General features: G+C 33.2%; 2 protein-coding genes across 8 annotated transcripts; one reads left to right on the forward strand and one right to left on the reverse strand.

Moving 5' to 3' along the window:
* Positions 1–4196: 4196 nt before the first annotated feature.
* Hinfp (Histone H4 transcription factor) lies at positions 4197–6768 on the forward strand. The gene is made up of 7 exons (XM_077442772.1): positions 4197–4477; positions 4564–4732; positions 4810–5051; positions 5122–5340; positions 5421–5629; positions 5701–5892; positions 5971–6768. Exons 1-7 carry the CDS (start codon positions 4310–4312, stop codon positions 6563–6565), a joined length of 1794 nt encoding a protein of 597 aa, XP_077298898.1. The 5' UTR covers positions 4197–4309; the 3' UTR covers positions 6566–6768.
* Positions 6682–17054, reverse strand: LOC143920073 (uncharacterized). Of its 7 annotated transcripts, none has more exons than XM_077442767.1 (12): positions 16913–17032; positions 14091–14558; positions 11450–11526; positions 10893–11029; positions 10574–10653; positions 10397–10491; positions 9909–10062; positions 9097–9831; positions 8809–9017; positions 7349–7471; positions 7085–7247; positions 6682–7006 (listed from the first exon to the last, which is right to left on the reverse strand). In XM_077442767.1, exons 2-12 carry the CDS (start codon positions 14158–14160, stop codon positions 6972–6974), a joined length of 1878 nt encoding a protein of 625 aa, XP_077298893.1. In that variant the 5' UTR covers positions 14161–14558; positions 16913–17032; the 3' UTR covers positions 6682–6971. The 7 variants fall into 7 exon arrangements, with proteins under 7 accessions (XP_077298893.1, XP_077298897.1, XP_077298896.1 ...); XM_077442766.1 differs by having other exon boundaries at positions 6683–7006; positions 7085–7265; positions 10412–10491; XM_077442765.1 differs by having other exon boundaries at positions 6683–7006; positions 7085–7265.
* Positions 17055–18965: the final 1911 nt, after the last annotated feature.

Below are 18965 nucleotides of genomic sequence, written 5' to 3' on the forward strand. Positions count from 1 at the left end.
CTCGAGGGCCGTTATTCGCGCGCCATTTGAACGCTCGTATCGTATACATATTTTCGCCTGGGACAGAATGATCTCCGAACTCATTGATCCATCTCCTTTCCTGATAAACGCAAGCAGATTTTCCTATGATGAAATGCGCGCCGGAATTCCGCCAATTCTTAACGGTTTTCTCGTCGATACAATGAGGTCACTCCCGGTTTCTGCTAAAACGAATTCCACAGGTGTCGCGTCGAACTTGTATGCACCTGCCCCCGGGCTAGTTCGACTAATTTATTTAAATTATCGTTTTCACTAGGGTCACTGTAAATGTCGAACTAAAAACTAGATACAAAAAGATCTAAAATATATAAGAAATATTTTTGAATAAAATTAAAGCAAAGTGTACTTATTTAATAGTTTGCTTTCACATTAGTAATGTGAAAGCACGTACATATTTTGTTGCGATGATCAAAATATTGCAAACGTGGGTTTGATCTTTTTACTTTTTAAAACTACATACATACAATTGGAACTACAAATTGCGCGCGAACGTCGATCGAAAATGTCTTGGGAATGAAATTTTATATAATTACACAAAAACAAAAAATTTCGTGTAAGCGACACAGTCCTCGTGAACGTTTTAAAATGAGAAATCTGCAGAAAACATATAATTGCATATACATATGTATGTATATGCAATTAAACATATAATTAACCAGTAGCACTAACTCCTCAACTGTGAGTGATTCATGATTCATAGATAAAATAATATAGTTTATTAATCGTTAAATCGTTATACGCCTCCTCCAAATATAATATTAAATTCAAACTACTTACGTACATATGTATGTACATATATATGTATTTTAAATCGCTAGAAAATAATTCAAATTAGCAAAAATAAGAAATAAAAAAGATTTTATAAGGTAAAAATAATTACTAGTCAAATATTCAAGAAACAAGCGTATTTTACAAGGTTTTTATTAATTTCATTCTTTTATACGTATGTACATATGAGCATATGCAAATATGTACATATATACAAGAATTGTAAATAGGTTTTTGAGCTCTTTTTCCTATTATACTGTATGTACATTAACATTAGAATAATATAATACTATAATTACTAACCAAATAAAATAAAATTGTAAAATAGAAAATGATCAGTAGATCAGTAGCTATTAAAATAGATATAAGATGTATTGTGAACATAATTTCGTAATAATAAAAAGCATTTAAAAATCAAAATCAAATATGTATATACATACAATTCTCATACATTGATAAACTCATATATTCTGAATTTTTTAAATGATAATCCTGTTCTAATGTATTTAGTATCCAATATAAAATTTGAGAATTTCTGGTAAGATGACTTTTATATGTATGCGAGTGACGTGTACGGGTTCGCGTTTGCACCTGCTTCATAAAAAGTTAACTGCGAATAAGCAGGTCAGCGAACCATCATTTTTCGAAGTCGTCAAAAAGGCTTAATTAATAAATGGTATTATTTATTTAATTTAATTATCTACGTATTCTTAGTTCACCAATAAAAATGGTAAACAATCATATCATAGTATCATACAAGTATCCAACTGACAAATGTTTTTGTTAGTTGGATACCTGACAAAACTAACAAAAATGGATTATTTTTAAACGATATTATGTACATACATTTATTATACAATACTATTCTTACAAGATTTCTAAACAATTTTTTGTTATGTTATTCAAATAGTTTTGCTAAGACAATGAATATATTTAAGTTACCCGCTTATTATAATCAAAATACATTTGCAAGCTGTTATTTTCTGCACGCCAGTGTTACGTCTATACGTATATTCACCATTGTTTTAATGAAATCATGTTATTGTTAGATATCGGGGACTGAGGATGCCGCCATAAATTCAACACATTTCTACCCTAAAAAGCGATAGAGCAAAATGAATGCTTGACAATAGTGAGCCATTTTTTGTGCATAAAATCATCCTCGACCGCTAATCTCTGGTTATCTTAATAACGATAATAATTTTATTTTATTGTGAAAATCACAAACACTTAAAAAATCTAAATAAATAGTAAAATGGGAGCAAGAGTAAATTACCATTTTTGTTCGATGGATCTTCTTAAAATTTATTATATCAAGTAATCTAAATCGAAAATTTTCAGATATGAAATTTAAATTGAATACATCGAGCATTTTGGGAGAAAAATATGAAAAGCTCTAAACTCAAGAAAAAATTGTTTTCTAAAATTTATATTACACACAGAGTTTCAGCTCAAAACATTTACTGGTTAAGAAGAGAAAAAATATGGATATAAGAAGTGCCACTTAAATTATATATCCGTAAAGTTAAAAATTTTGCAACGTAATGTAAAAAAAAATTGCATAATCATTTTTGAAAACCATTTAAGTTTATTAATGGATCGATACTGTATACAAATCAGTCAAAGTCAAAGTCTCGAGGTCGGAACTTCCCACGGACATAATACTTCTTATATAGAACTAGCTGAACCCGGCATGCGTTGCAATGCCACAATAATGCATGCAATCCCCGTTCCCGTTCCCGTTTTCATTTGTCGGAAGAACGCAGGCAGCGAACACATTTGAAATTATTGCGTTGCATTGACACTCATTCCCGTTTTTCCCGTTTCCGTTCCCGTTTTTGGCCGATATTTTTTCACAGTAATCTTCCCAGACATGCATACAACAAATCCTGAAAGTTCCATCGTAATCGATTCAGTGGTTTAGGAGCCTATACGAGACACACACATAGACATTCAATTTTATATACATATATAGATCATATATGTACATATAATAGCTATATAATATTGTGTGTTTCTGTGTATCTATGTGAGATAACGCTCGTCGTAATATGTGTAATAATCGTTTCAATTTGACATTCAGTTAAAACACTGCCAACAAAACGTCCGATTATAATAGGAACATAATAACAGATCAACAAAAAACTGCTATATATACTGTTTGCTACCAATGTTTCCACTAGGAAAATAAGTCTCTGAGCATTTAGCGACATTTATTTAATTAATTAATTTTTCTATTGGTGTTTTATATTGTTTATATGTAGGTAGGTAGGTAGTTTTTACCATTACCATTTTTTTAATATTAGACATTTAGATATAAATATTAAATTAAATATATATGTAGGTTCCGGATGTGAAGGATTCCAAGTAAAAAGCGCAAATTCGGTCAAGTCTATTTATTATGCAACATGTCGTCCGGCTTGTTTTATAACAATCCGGTCTCTCCCACGCATACCACACACACTTTATCCCTAGCAGGATGGCCAACCACACATATAGCTCGTTTAAAAATCATTCCTATATATATTTAAAAGGTATTTGAAAAAGATACGACCGCGTGTGGATCAAACACAGGACCGGCACTTTTCTTTTCATTTTTTTTAAATGAATAGCTTAATATGCCATAACCCATGTGATGATATTTCATCAGGCACAACACTAGTTTACATATACTTATAGAAAAAGTAAAAGTTTTTACTTTTCATCGACTTTTATGCAATTAATTTAAACAATACAGGAACATCAACTGACAATGAAATAACATTTATTTATTTTTTATTTATTTATTTTATTTTATTTCATACCAGGAAGGCATTACAGGTAAACCCCAATGCGCCTTCCTGGCCAAATTACAAACAATACAGCATTTTTTATTATATACATAAGTCGCTAAATTACGAGACACTGACTTAAACTCGACAATTTAACGAGACATCTATGAATTGTACATACATTTTTATTGTAATATTTACATTAATCATACTCAAATAGTGGTGACATAGTGGGTAGGAAGGATTTTTAGCCAATTTTTAATCGGGAATCGTTTCAACAATGAAATCAGAGAAAATTGGCAAACTCTGATAGGAAACGATCAACCAGGAGTCACAAATCCTGGTCTGACCAGCAGCATTACAGATATACTCAGAAAAATTCTTTTCAATCGAGGTCAGCTCAAGGGATCGAGCTCGGCGCCTCTCAGTGTTAAGCAGAAGCTTAACGACCGAGCCACGCTGCTGGCTCGGTCGTTAAGATAACATAATTATCAACATAATCAATTAGTAGTAAACAAAAGCAGTACTGGTAGCACAATACATAGGTTCTTATTTTTTAATTTCAAAATCCATGTAGTGTTTCGTCCATCTAGTATTTGGTGGGTAAATGCAGTGTTTAGTTCACTGACAACTGTCACTTGAAGCAAGAGTGGCTCGTGTTCTTGTTTACCGCGCGGGCGTACTAATGTGTGGCCTATAAAATCAAGTGAGGACGATTAAATAGAAACAAGATGGAGATATCGGAAAGTAGGTTGACTCGCTGCAACCGCTGGGTAGATCAGCAGAATCATCTACGGCAAACGGAAGAACACGAAGGGCAAGATCTCCGAGAACGACCACACGACTCCGGTTCCTCCGATGACGACTCTAACATACCGCTGGAGCAATATCTATCTTTAGTAAACCTATACATTTATATTCAATCTGTACACATATCTCATGTTTCATTTCAAATGTGTAATTCCTAAAATTTGTCACCTTACAGAAAGAAATGCAAAGACAGGCTCGCGGAAAGAAAATTACTGAACAAATCATCCATATGAACTGCGAATGGCTAGATTGTACTTACAAAACAGATAATTACGTACAATTTAAATCCCACATAAAATCGCATATTCCCAACGTTTATATAAAAACGTATGATTCGGGGGAAAGTAAGATATTTAGACAAACATTTTTCTTTTCATTTATTGCTTGTGAATATTGTTTATATAAATTGAAATTGTTACAGAGTTATATGCCTGTCAGTGGGAGGAGTGTGGATTTGAAACACAGAGTGATGCCGAAGTAGTACGCCACATAAACTATCACGGCTACCATTCCAGACTGAAAGCTATTGGAGTCAACGTACACGAACGGTATTCTATGGATAAATGTTCACGCGCTTCAGCTCAAAGAAATCAAATTCCCGAATTATTATCCAACCATAGTTGCCAATGGACTGGGTGTACACTTTCTTTCAACAGTATACAGGTTGGATTATCTACTGTGTGAATTATTTTAGTATAGTAATGTATGTAATATGCTTTTTTTCTCTTTGAAGGATTATTTTGATCATGTTTCTTGCCACGTTTTGGGAGTCGATCCAGAACAAGACGGATGGCTGTCGTGTAAATGGTTAGGCTGTCGCCAGCGATTCCGTTCTCTCAATAAGGTAAAAGAACACGCTCGTCGCCATACTGCGGAACGTGTGGTTGCTTGCAGTCATTGCGGTGGAATGTTTGCATCCAATGCAGTTTATGAAGATCACTGTGTCCGTCAGGTATTTACCTACGAATATATTTATGTATATATATATCATAAGAATATTTTGGAAGTTTACATTTAGCATAAACATTTTAGGCTTTGGCTGCGGAAGAATATAGGTGTGAAACATGTGGAAAACTATTTTCTTCAGAACGATTGATGCGAAACCACGCTCGGCGACATATTAACTCTTTCAAATGCTCATTCTGCGATATGACAGCTTCTGCTCCATCAGCCCTCACGAAACACATCAGATACCGACATCTCAACTATAGACCTTTTAAATGCCGATACTGTACTTATACGTAAGTTAATGTTTCAAAATTTTTTTCTAAACAATTCATGCATTTTGAATCAGTTGCAGTTTACTTTTTAGGGCTGTTGGAAATATCGATATGCGTAATCATCTGCTTCGTCATGAAGGATTGACTCCGAAACAAAAAAAGGCAACGAGCCGTATCTACGTTTGTCATTATTGTGAAGATTTTTTTAATACTGGTCATACTCTGACCAAACACTTGGTTCGAATTCATGGCTATAATCAAGCTTCAGGTTTCACACGATTCAGGTTGTTACTTTGTCTGAATGAAATATTTATGTAAATTTTGTATTATTTTTTTTTAATAAAATGGTTGTTGTTTTATAGATATGAAGAATCTGAAGATGGGTTTTATCGCCTTATGCCGTTAAGATATGAAAGTTTAGAAGTATCCAAACAAATAATGGCAGAACAAAACGAGAAAAAAACGTTTGATGATAAAATATTAGAAGAAAAAGACATTGACGACTTTAAGGTAGTACAATGTTTTAAGGGCGATAATGAAAAGCCGGCGTCTTTTCTGGTTTTACCGTCTTCCATTCAGGACAAAGAGTCTTTGAAAGCTATTTTGACTGCACAAAAGGAAAATGATGTCTTGGATAAAAAATCAGATTATAATGATAACGCGCGTGCCATTAAAAAACCAAATAAAGTGAAGAAAACTAATAAGAAATCGATTGGTAAAAATCTTCGAAATAAACGAACCCGTACAGAAATCAATAATTCTTCGTCGTCTCAAACCGATGTGTTCAATTCTAGTTCTCAAGTAAACATAAATGAATTTTCGTGTATGAAAAGGTTTCGCAACTTTTCACCGAGTAAACAGGAACCGAAAAACATTGAAATTTCCATTGCTCATATCGACAAAGACGGAAATATAATAAAATCTGAAGTTATAGAATCACAAGAAATGATTGTCTGATCTTAATATGCTCAAATGTAATTTTAATATGTGTTATATATTTATGTACTTTTTCCACGTTTATTGGCTTATATTTTATTTATTATTGATATTATTTTAAAAAATTAAACAATATGTAATAGTATTTTAAAATTTTATATATTTGTAACAAAATTATCAAGAGTACAGAATTTCCAAACCAATAAAGGCAATAGTTAAAATCTATTGCTTTGTTTTTATTTGCTAATATTTATATTGATTTAATCAATTTTGTACAACCTTGGAAGTGAAAAACAAAAAAACTGAATAATTAACAAATTTATTTATAAACTTACATGTTGGTATGCAAAAAAAAATCAGCTCTTACATGTAATGCAACCGTAATTTGGAATACAGTTACTTAAAATTTGGTAGTGTACCACAAAAATTAATCAAAAATGGAATCATCATCGCCAGACAAACCTGAAAGATTCAACCTTTAGATAAAATTGATTTATAAAAATTTAGATTTTTATATATGTAATGATGAAATGTACTTACTTTCCGCAGAAAAATTAAATAAGTAATTTTCATCGGAAAAATCACTATCAGAAAAGTCTTCTGTGATGTCGGATGATCCAAACAAGAATACAGTTTCAAACCTTTCATATGTAACTGACAAGTATGGTTTGTGCAAATTATTAACGGGACAGAATAGACTTTCCTTAAAAAACATATGCGCCTGTGATTATTAAACATGGGATAGTAAAATATAAGCTGACATTTTTTGTTTACAAAATAGATGAATGTATTATAAATACTCACTAATGCGTCCACAGCTGACATATTCAATTGTAGTGATCTAGGTTGGGGAAGTGATTGTATAATTTCGCCGAGTTCGTTCGCGAAATCTTTTCGTATATTGCCACAGTTAAAAACGTCTATTTTCTATAACAACCATTGCAAAATATGTAACTAATCATATTCACCGAATTACATACATTACATATATATATATATATATATATATATATATATATATATATATATATATAAATTAATATTAAAAATTTCAACAACTTTTTCGACTTTTCCCACCGTCACAGATAGAATTTGCTCAAATTTAAATTTAGCGCATTTCACAGTGTTATTACAGTGTAAAGAATTAATGTTGTTACAGTGTAATGAATTAATGATAAAAGGTAATGGCCACTAGAAATTATGTACTATCAATTATAATTGAAATGCATATAGCTTGTGGGTATAAAAGGGAAAAGAAAACCTTAACTATAGAGGACAAAGACCCTTTATATAGATAGTACATAATTTCTAGTGGCCATTACCTTTTATCATTAATTCTTTTGATAATTCTAATTATTATCTATTAATTCTTTTGATAATTCATTAATTCGGTGGGAAAAGTTGTTAAAATTTTTAATGTTAATTTATATAATGTAAAAATTATGTACTATCTATGAACACACATTTAGTTCCATAGTATTTTTGTGTAAAAGAAATATTAAAAGCCCAAAAAACTATTAATAGTTACTTATTGTTTAAATTTAAGGTACATTTTTGCCCATATTCAAAGACTTCAAAGAGTGTTTGTCTGTAATAGTCCCCTGTCCAAAAAATGTTTGTATTTTAAGTTAAACCAATGAGTGAGAGGTGATTACGAGTTTGTTAAAATACACACAGGGCTGTTTTGGTCCTTCGGACAAATACATCTTCGGACTCCGGAGAGATATATGCAGTTAGATTAAACGTTTCACACCCGGTGATTTATTAGTCGTTCATATTTTTATACATTTGGTCTGGTCGGTGTAGCCGAGAGCTATGTTCTGGGACATGTGTAATGAAATTAAATATTTATAATATAATACTGATTCTTCAAAAGGTATAAAATTCCGACTATTAAAATATTGATCAAAATGTATAAAAATAGCATTAATTTATGTACATGTCATATGAGATGATCGAAACATATGTATGTAGTCATATTTATACATAATAATATGTAAATTAAACATCCTCATTCAGCTGTCACTTTGACACTTGTCCACGCTGTCCAGTTCTAAAAAACAACACCGGAGCGCTGCTGTCTATCTGCCGACTCCACGCTTTGAGCAGACAAATTCTTGCCAAATCCGTGAACTGGGCAACGTGCTTGCATTTTTCACGCATCCGGCAATTCTGTTGCCGAATGCGTGTAATAGACAATTTCACGGATTCGGTGTAACATATATATATATATAGATGATCATGAAAACATTTGTAGTATAAACCTTTATCTGTGGACATGATGTAACTATGTGTACAATTATAGATTCAGTTATATTTGAATTATGTCTACATATTAATTCCCGTAAATTGGCCCCATTATTGTTTTTTCCTAGTAACAAAAACGCTGCATTTGATATATTCAATGCACTAACATTAAGTGCTTCGAGATTTTTCAATTTCCAAATATATGGAAATGCTTTATCACTTGGTTCTGTAATAAAAATTTTTTTATTGAAAAATCATTTCTTCACAATAAGTTTTAAATATGTAAATACATATGAGTTTATTACCTCTCTGCCAATTTCTAGCACTGTGTTTTACAGAAACATCTAAAAGAGTTAATTTAGGACAACCTTTACATATTTTTTCAATTAAACAATCGGAGACACCGTTATTCATATGCAAGTGAAGATCTTCCAATTGCTTCAATTCTGCTATTGAATCTAAACTTTTACACTCCATGTCCAAATAGGACAGAGATAAATGTTTCAATTTCGGCAGCAATTTAAGGATGTGGTTGACGAAATATTGGCTCACAGATGATTCGTCCAGAGAGAGATGCTGCAGTTCTTTTAAATTTGATAAATTCTCAAGGACAATCTTTTCCTTTACACATATGCCAACCATATACAGTTTTTTCAAATTATGTAAGTTTGGATTCTTCAAAAATTTTCCTAGGGGGTGATGGGTGTCTCGTACGATCAATTCTTCAAGATTCGCTTTGCACAGTTGGAAAGTGTTATCGTTAATGTCACTGCACGATTCAAAAGTTAGGGATTTCAATTTGGTACATTTGGATATCACTCCTCTCCATTGTTTGGAATCTAAGCTTACTACAACTAGTTCAATTAAATTGGGACAATATTTCCCTATAAGATAAGGAGTTCTATCGTTAAATATTGACCATTCTTGATTTAAGTGTAATATTTTCAAAAATCGTCCAAATTTAATAAAAAGTTTTTGTAATACTGAAGTCTTCAATGGTATACAACAATCCCATTCTTTAGTTTTTAATTTGTGAGTACCTAAAATTTAAAATTACATTACATACATATATTAAGAGGCTTTACAGAGCACAAAGAAAAATATCAATCAAGCTTACGTTGTAATTTTTGGTCGACAAAATACTGCCATCTTTTACAAATCCGTTCAGATCGTATTAGTTCGTGCAAAGGTAGGTACGACAAAATTTTTAATAGACAGTCTTCATTCAAAATAGTTAGAATATTTTCATACATCTCGGTTGAGTGTGAATTCTGAAAACAAAATTATCACTTTAAATATGACCACTCTCGGGACAATTGTTGTAAAAGTACACATCAGTCGACAAACGGTGAATGTTTGTCGTATAAACAAGATAAATATAAGAATGAGTGACAAAGTTAGATGTCAAAAATAAATTTAAACGGGGCTAGGTCCGTACCATACAAGTCCGATTGATAAATCAAACCAAACTCAATTTTATATTTGTATTAAGTGATCTGCATGTACCACATTCAAAATCGACACAATAAAATTGTTGTTACTATGCAACAAGCAGAATCATAATATTAGTTTTGCTATAATTCTATTTATTAAAAAAAATCTTACATTATTACGACTCACATTCTTCTTCTCTTGAGATGTTTTACTGGCTGCATTCTCCGCTTTAAATGTGGAATGTTTTGGATGTGTGCGATTTTTTCCTAAAACAAACACATTTAAAATAGTGTTATTATAATAATTTGGAATTATAATAGTTAATAATAATAACGTATATATACTTACTATTTCTATTCTGGTGCCAAGAGTCTGCAGGTGAAATTTTTAATTTTTTTGATTCGATTTGAATGTGTGATAGTTGAGCGCTGAAAAATAAATTTAAACATAAATAGTTAAGTTGCATATTTACAAGTAATGAAAAACAAAATTAGTCATTTCAATAAAAGAGCATTTAAATTATTATAATAAAATTAAATAACAGAGAATTTGCTATTCGCTAAGGCTAAATAAATAACGATTAAATAAAAATCCAATTATCTCAAAACGAAAAAACATGACTATAACAATCAACACGTACATATAACAAATATTAAATTGTACGAACTTTATTGCTTCCTGAAAATTGGAGAACGTTATAAAAGCAAACAGTGGGAAATATTTCTTGGTGGTATCAAAACGAATGTAACAATCGACAACTTTTCCAAAGTGATGAAATATTTGCAACAAATTATGACGTGTTATCTGAAAAAAATTAATACAAGAAATATTACATTAGTAAATAGTTATTTATTATTATTCATATAACAACGACAATATTGTCACTCATTAGAATGTGTCATAATAAATTTAGTATTACAATATCTTCAATATGTGTCATAACAATTTATTATTACATTGATGTGTTCCAATTAAAAGAAATCAAATCATAACCATCTCGTAATAAAAGTAGGCTTAAAGTTTATCACATGGAGGCAACAAGTGTCAACATTTGAGTTTCAACAAATTGAAAGAAACCTCACAAATACATATAAAGCTCGTTTTCCCGATCAATATCATCATATTCCCTGTTCAATTTTTGACAACAGAAAATCTCCTTCAATTCATTGACGTATAAAAGTTGCCACAGGTTGCCTCAATGTGATTTGAGCGCGTGATACTTACGTGATTTGGTAAGTTTGAAATGTAAATTACTGTTATTGGAATACCCTCTTCTGTCATAGGCGGTACATTAAAAAAATCTGAAACAGAAAACGTTCGATTATATACACGACTACGGTACGACAAAACACATAATAATAGAAATTTAAAACAAATTCGAAACATTTAGCAAACATTCTGTATTTTCTATATCATTGTGTATGTCACAGCAAGTGTCATCAATGTGACACTTGTTAACACATTGAGAAATCTTTCGTCGTGAGACAAAATTGAAAATTTTATACACAAGTCAAACTGCAAGTAAGGTAACGTTCATTGAATGGAATCCAAAACTAGATATGTAGATTTAAACTTTTATTTTAAATTATTTTAAACAAAAGACAATTTATATAAAATAGCTAGATATATAAAATAAATAGATAATGAACATTTCAAAGATAAATAAAAAATAAAAAAATGAAATTATCTTCATATTTAATTTCATTTTGATTTTTGTTTTTATTTTCAATAAATATATTATTAAATTCAAATGCTTCTAATTATTTCATTACAAAATTATTTAAAAACACATTGAAAAAAGTTTGTGACCACTATATCGTTGTATACAATGACGCACATGATGCAGCGCACACAACACAAATTTGTGCTCTACTAATACGAAGTTTTTGGTCACAATTTTACCGGTTTAAAATTCACCACACATCCAATTAACTCTTTTAAACGAAATCAAAAAATAGTGTGGCCAGAACACTATCCTAATAAACATGTTTCAATAGAAAATACTCAATATAATATAGTATTAATAGTGGGAAAAAATCACAAGTGAAAATACGTAATTTTGACTTTTGATTTGAACTGGACGACTACTTAAGAGAGATTTGAAAGCTGAAAAGTACTACAAATGAAAGATAAAATACCCGACTCTAGATTCCAATATTCATTTTGAACAGAAAATTAACAGATTTTGAGAAATCGACCGAACAACACCAAGATATAGAAAAATCGCGCGATTTAAAAAAAATATATATCTCCGAATCTTGAGCCAATCAACACTTTTTATTACCATATTCGTGTTTACTGGGCATAGATCTATAAGAAAAGTCATATCCCGTCTCTGAAACATTTTAAAAGTCGTCATTTGTCGAACAGTGTAATCAGCAAAATAAAATTAACGGAAACCAAAATGAATGAGTGTGCAATTTAAAAGTTGTAAGTATTCATGGTACGTGTGGTAGTAGTATGCATGTACATTTGTTTTAAATATTGCTTCTATGACCTCATTCTTAGAGCATTCAATGAGAGTGATAGAGAGCTCGTCCTGAAAGGAAAGATTGTACGATACTAATGAGTGTTAACGGTCATGACTTATGGTCTCTAATCTCTTCACCAATTCATCTCGTTTGCAATTAATTCAATTTTATCTAAGTAGACGGGATCAGTTCATATCGTCCAATAGTGTTTATTCTGTTTTTATCGCGTTCAGTTTTGTTTTTGTATGTTTGTTTATTGTTAAAATGAGCGAGTATAATGTTAATCAAGCCATTTATATATTATACAAAGTCCAGACATTTTAAGTTAGTAAATGTGTGAAAATTGAAAAAAAAATTCGATTGTTTGAAACAATTCGAATATATGTAGTAAAATATTGTGATTGTGTAGATACAAGTAAATTACATATTTTATTATTTGGTTTTCTCCTTTAAATTTAAAACCACTGGTTTGGACTAAGAAATTACCTTACAAGCATAAAATTTAAATTATATAGAACCAAAATTTAAATAAATATTTCCAGATTTGCAGAGTCGTCAAAAAAATATCCGACTCGGATTCCGATTCTAAAAATTAAATTGATTTTTTCCTATTGAGGCAAATTTCGAATATACACTTATTATGAAATACTGTTTTTCGCCACGTATACTAATAAAATAGGAATGGATGACTCTTCAGACTGGAATATCCACCGTCTATCCAGCGGAGAGTTCAAAGAAAATTAAGTTTTATCATAGTATAGACAAAAAGTCACAACAAATAGATTACGAATACGATTTTTTTGCCTCTTTACAAGAAGAGTGTCGACGAATCCTTGTGCTGTGACACCTATTTGTATAAAATATCGCGATTTTGAGCGAGTCAGACATATAGCCACAGTCGCTTGCTTCAATACTTACCCGATTAATAATATCTTTAATACAAAAGTCGTTGGTTATTCTACTCAGAGATGGCATGGTGCTATGAAGATCACTGGCTTAGTATTATCAGGATAATTGATGTCTTTCTTCGTATAGTATTGATTATGAATCATTGATAACAACTCTCTGGTTGAGACTAATCACCGAGCGTGAACCAAATTCATCAGATGCGTGTTAAAAATATTTCAGAACTTGACCTCATTTAGCTCAGCTGGCGGTGAAGCCCCCGTTTAATACTCGTATAGGAATTGCATTTCAATACAATTTGAGAATGATGAAAGATGCATACAATATAATTAGAATCTTTGAATGGAAAACGGGAGTTGTTTACAAAAATGAAATATGACATTGGAAGTTGGATGGCGAAATATGAATCGAAGTGAAATGACACAACAACAGATGGAGAGGTGAAGTAAGAAGGGTGTCAAGTTGGCGTCATAAGAGATGCGACGAACCTCGCGATCGATCCCAGATGCGGAAGAACCGGCCGCCGCGAAGCCATCCGCTCACCTCCGTGCCGCTCATCACGGCGCCCCACTCCACTCTTCGTCTCTGGCTTCGATCAACTCCTCGACCACACCACACCACACCACCCACACTCCTCACCAGACTGCCCGCACTCCACTCCACACCACACCACACTTCGTTCACGCACACAGCTGCCAACGCACTCGCCGCATTGTTGGATGCCCTGTCACTACTAAAATCTCCTCTTTTCAACCAACATTTCAGACCATATTCACCTCTAAAATTCTCTCTACTCCATCCATTGCACAAATCTTTTGCCTAAAATGTACTGAGATTCGGCAGCGTCGTCTACTTTAGTAGTCTATCATTGCATATATTTTTTTCACCTCTATAATTCGAATGTTTACTCACCTATATTCTAATTTTCTCTATTTCCATTATTTGAAAATACCTATCTGTAAAAAAAAAAAAACATGCCTGAAATGAAAGTCGCATAAAATCCCAACGATAAATACTTATTGTGTACTGTTTTCTATCATCGTCAATTGTGTTTATTAAATACAGAATCTTACTCATTAAAATTGAAATAGCTTTTTTAATTAATAAATCAACCTTTACAATGAATAAAATATTCGAAGGTTTGTCGATCACTTTGTGCAATGTCAATAATTTGAATTTTCAGTATCCATTGTGCTTTAGGGCTCCACCAATATCGATTATGATTACCTATTTGTCAGAATCTCAGCAGCGTTTGTGAAAAAAAAAATTTTTCTTAATAAAATGTTGAAAATGAGCAAAAATTGACAATTTTTTTCAATTCAAAAGATTTATTTAGATATTAAACTATATATATTTTTTTCCATGACTTACAATTAAGTTGAGTTAATAATTTGTAACTTTTTCTAGATAAAGCAGTTGGAAATATTTTTATTATGATACAATTAAAAAATCACATTGAACGAAATACCAACATTACTTTTAATTTGAAAATTACTTATTAATATTTTTAATCTACACTTATAAATATAGACAAATTTGAATCACTACGAGGTAAAAAGTATACTAAAATATCGTTTCCTTTTAAATTTTATAATTTCAACATATAATCAAGAGTTTAATTCAAACAGTAACTATGAATAAAATGTATCAAGTTATCATTCAATGTGAGGATATTTAACTCCCTTTTAGTGATAGTTGGGAAATCTTGCAGGATAAATTGGAAGTGATATTAGTGATAAATGAATTAATGAAATTTTTCAAAGATAAACTATATTTTAAAAAGCACAAATCTGCTCCACTAAAACTAATACTTAGAATGGCTTTCATCGTCAATGTGCCAATTTTAATCAAATTTACAAATTGTCGCATTAGCAAAACAATGAGTTCTCTGACACAAAAAACTATTATATAATTAAAAGTGATAACAAATTATCACCGGTGTACAAAGTTTTTTAATGATATACAATTTCATTCAAACAGCTCAAAAAACTGGTCAATTCAAAGTTCAAAGCGACGTGATAAAGAGGAGTCGAATTTGATGCGATCGAGTCCTCGTCTTTGAAATATATATATGTACATTTGAAATTCAGGTCGCTTTGATTTTATAATTGAGGCTTTAGTAATCAAAAGTCACACAGCAATATTGACAATTTTACATTAAAAAATACTGAATACAACATTTTAAGAAAAAACAAAAGAATGTCTAATCAAATTTAAATTTAAAATGTACACACAAATTATCTACAATGTCTGATTACAGACTAATGTTTTGGCAAAATTGAGAAAAATTGATATTTTGCAACAACAATTTAATCAAATTTAACATAAGGTACTCTCGGCGTCGGAGACGACGCTCAGGTTAAAAAGTCACAAATAATACTGTTTATGTTCACTCTTTGAAAACTTGTCATTAAGACAGTTATGATTCTGACGCGTTCGCCGACAACGTTCATCGTTTCTGAGATTCGACAACATAACCTCTCCGCCAAAGAGAACTTTCCGAGTGTCCGAGTGTCGATTAGAAAGTCGTCTTTGGCGAACGATCGTGGAGTCCTAGTCCTCGTCGCAGTCGACTAGTTCGGATGGATGGATGGGGTGCGGAGGTGTGGATCCTCTAGAGGTGCGGATCCTCTGTGAAGTCGGCAACCCCTACGCCCATCGGGTTGATGTGAAAGGGGGGCGCCGGGGCGATGGCGGGCGGACGCCCCGCGGCGCTGCGCCCCCGGCCACCCGCGCCCCCTCCGCGACCTTTGCTCGACCGCTTTTTGTGGTTGCGGGGAGGCCTTTTGAGGGAGGGCGCGGCCGGGCTGCGGCCGAAGGGGCCAAAGGGGTTGGCGGGGGCGGCGCCGAGGCCGCGCCTGCTCTGGCCGCGGAATCGGCGCGCCTGGGCCGGGAAGAACATGCGGCCGGGCGGTCCCGGGGGTCCCGGCCAGGGCGGGCGGCGCGGCCCCATCAGGGGGGGCGGCAGGCGCAGGGGCGCGCGGCAGAGGGGGCGCGGACCCATGGGCGGCATGAGGGGGCGCGGGTGGGGCGGCGGTGGCGGGAAGCGGCCGCGGAAGAGAGGCGGGGGACCCATGGACAGCATGGGGGGCAGGGGCGGCGCGGGGGGGCAGCCGCGCTGGCGGAGCGGCGGGCGGGGGCGGAGGCGGGGGCGGGGGCGCGCGCGCTGCCGCCCGTTGGCGGGGGCGGGGGCGGGGGCGGACGCGGGCGCCGACGCCGGAGCGGAAGCGGAAGCCGAGGCCGAGGCGGGGGCAGAGGCGGCGGCGCGCCCCACCGCTTGCGGAACCACCATGGCTGACACTCTGACAACCTCTTATTTCACGCCTCGCCTTCGACTTCAGCTGAGGCTTCGAGCTGAGGCTTCAGCTTCAGCTTCAACTTCTACTTCTACTTATACTTCTACTTGGACGCTCAACCACGCGCCAGTGCCGCCAACCGCACCCGTTCCCTTCAAAGCCGTCCCCTCGTTTACCCAACCAGAACACATTGGCGATTTCGAATTGCACAATTAATTAAACGAATGTCTATTCTTAATTAGGGATTTATTTAGATTCCAATTTGAATGAAAAATTTAACGTTTTGAAAAATTGAAAATTTCGTTAAAAGTACATTTACTAACTTGTTGTTGGCTAGAATTTGTTAGCCGGAAGTAGTCGTTCTTATTTTTATTTTCTTGATATTCCATGTTTATAATATCATATATATAATATTATCTATGGAATTATAGGTTGGGAAGGATCCTACAAAAGCAATCTAAATTCAGTAAAAGTTTCGCAAAAAATTATTATAAAAGTTATACTTAAAAAAAACTCTACTTTCTCGACAAAATCGCTTTTTAAACTATTTCCAATACCAAATATCGATGACATATTTAAGCAAGCTTCCATTATAAAAATGTGTAAAGAAAAAAATAGCAAAGAATATCAAGAATTTTATAAACTAATGAGAAATGGAAACCAATTTATCACACCAAATTTTAAGACAACACAAATGCAAAACCATTATATTTTCCAAGCCATAAATAACTATAATAATCTCCCTTCTGAATTGCGCTGTATTGTTAACCAATCAGAACAAGTAAAAAAAATTAAACACTTTTTCAAAAAAAACTTACACTGAAAAATCGTAGAATCGTAGCTCCCTTATCAGGCACAAGAGCTACTCTTATCTGATAAGGAATACATGTCCAACTAAATATATATATATATATATATATATATATATATATATATATATATATATATATATATATATATATATATATAAATATATATATATATATATATATATATAATATCGATGTTGTGTCTGTGTGTGAATCTGCGATAATGTTCGCCGTAATATAATAATCATTTCGATTCGACATACATATGTACCTCACAGCTAAAACACTGCCAACAAAACGTAAAAATATAATTACGAAAGAAAAAAAACTATATATGTATACTATTTCCTACCAATGTTTCCTCTAAGCAAATCTCTGAGCATTTAGCGCCATCTATTAAAATTTATTTATTTTATGAATTTTTCTATTTCTGTTTTATATTGTTTATATGTATCATAGGTAGTTTTTACCATTTTTTTCATAATTAACAATTAAATATATTTGAAAAAAAAAGATCGATCGCGTGCGGATCGAACACAGAACAGATACATTTATTTTAATTTTTTTTATTTAATAACTTAATATGCCAAAACCTATGCGATAATATTTCTTCAGGTACAACACTAGTTTATAGTAATTTATTTATTTATTTTTAAAGTTTGGACCGTTGGGGTATTACAGAAATTCCTAATGCGCCACAATGTTCAAGAATATAACACAAAAGAAACAAAATAATAGTAATGTTAAGTATGTAATACAAAATTTTGAACAAAATCTGACAACCGGAAGTAGAACTTTTGTCTTGTGTAAATTTCCCTGCATATGCGCTCAATTTGTATCGAAAATGCTCTCATAGTCGGTATGTGTGAATGTAAGTTCGGTGTTTATTCCGTACAAAGCGATCTCGCGCAAGTCACCAACACCCGAACATTCTATCAACCCACGTGAACTATCGAACTAGCGAGAACCCGAGTGTCAGATATTTCGTATTCGCGACTTTCGGAGCAACTACATATTGTCGTAACGCCGTCGCAATATGCGAAAAAATCCGTTTACCGTGAACGTGTATGTTACATACATTGGCCTCGGGTAAATGCAACATTAAATATAGTGAACGGTCAAATGCAGTCATCGCAGAAATTAAAATTCAATTGTATTGATCGCAAGAAAATCTCTTAAAAGAAAATTTTCCGCTTCCAGAAAATAGTCCCCGAAACACTGGCGGATCCACGAGGACAATGGCCACCACCCTAGAGGA

This window comes from Arctopsyche grandis, chromosome 12 (assembly GCF_051622035.1).
Source record: "Arctopsyche grandis isolate Sample6627 chromosome 12, ASM5162203v2, whole genome shotgun sequence".
NCBI classification, from domain to species: Eukaryota; Metazoa; Arthropoda; class Insecta; order Trichoptera; family Hydropsychidae; genus Arctopsyche; species Arctopsyche grandis.

Bases quoted from the DNA above. Each gene is read 5' to 3' on its own strand.
- LOC143920073 (XM_077442765.1), bottom strand. From the start codon at position 14,160: ATGAGCGGCACGGAGGTGAGCGGATGGCTTCGCGGCGGCCGGTTCTTC. The intron at 11,527-14,090 runs GTTCGTCGCATC...TTTCTGTTTCAG, and splicing joins CATCTGGGATCGATCGCGAG to ATTTTTTTAATGTACCGCCT. The intron at 11,030-11,449 runs GTAAGTATCACG...AATTTTTTTCAG, and splicing joins TTTCAAACTTACCAAATCAC to ATAACACGTCATAATTTGTT.
- Hinfp (XM_077442772.1), top strand. From the start codon at position 4,310: ATGGAGATATCGGAAAGTAGGTTGACTCGCTGCAACCGCTGGGTAGAT. The intron at 4,733-4,809 runs GTAAGATATTTA...AAATTGTTACAG, and splicing joins AACGTATGATTCGGGGGAAA to AGTTATATGCCTGTCAGTGG. The intron at 5,341-5,420 runs GTATTTACCTAC...TAAACATTTTAG, and splicing joins AAGATCACTGTGTCCGTCAG to GCTTTGGCTGCGGAAGAATA.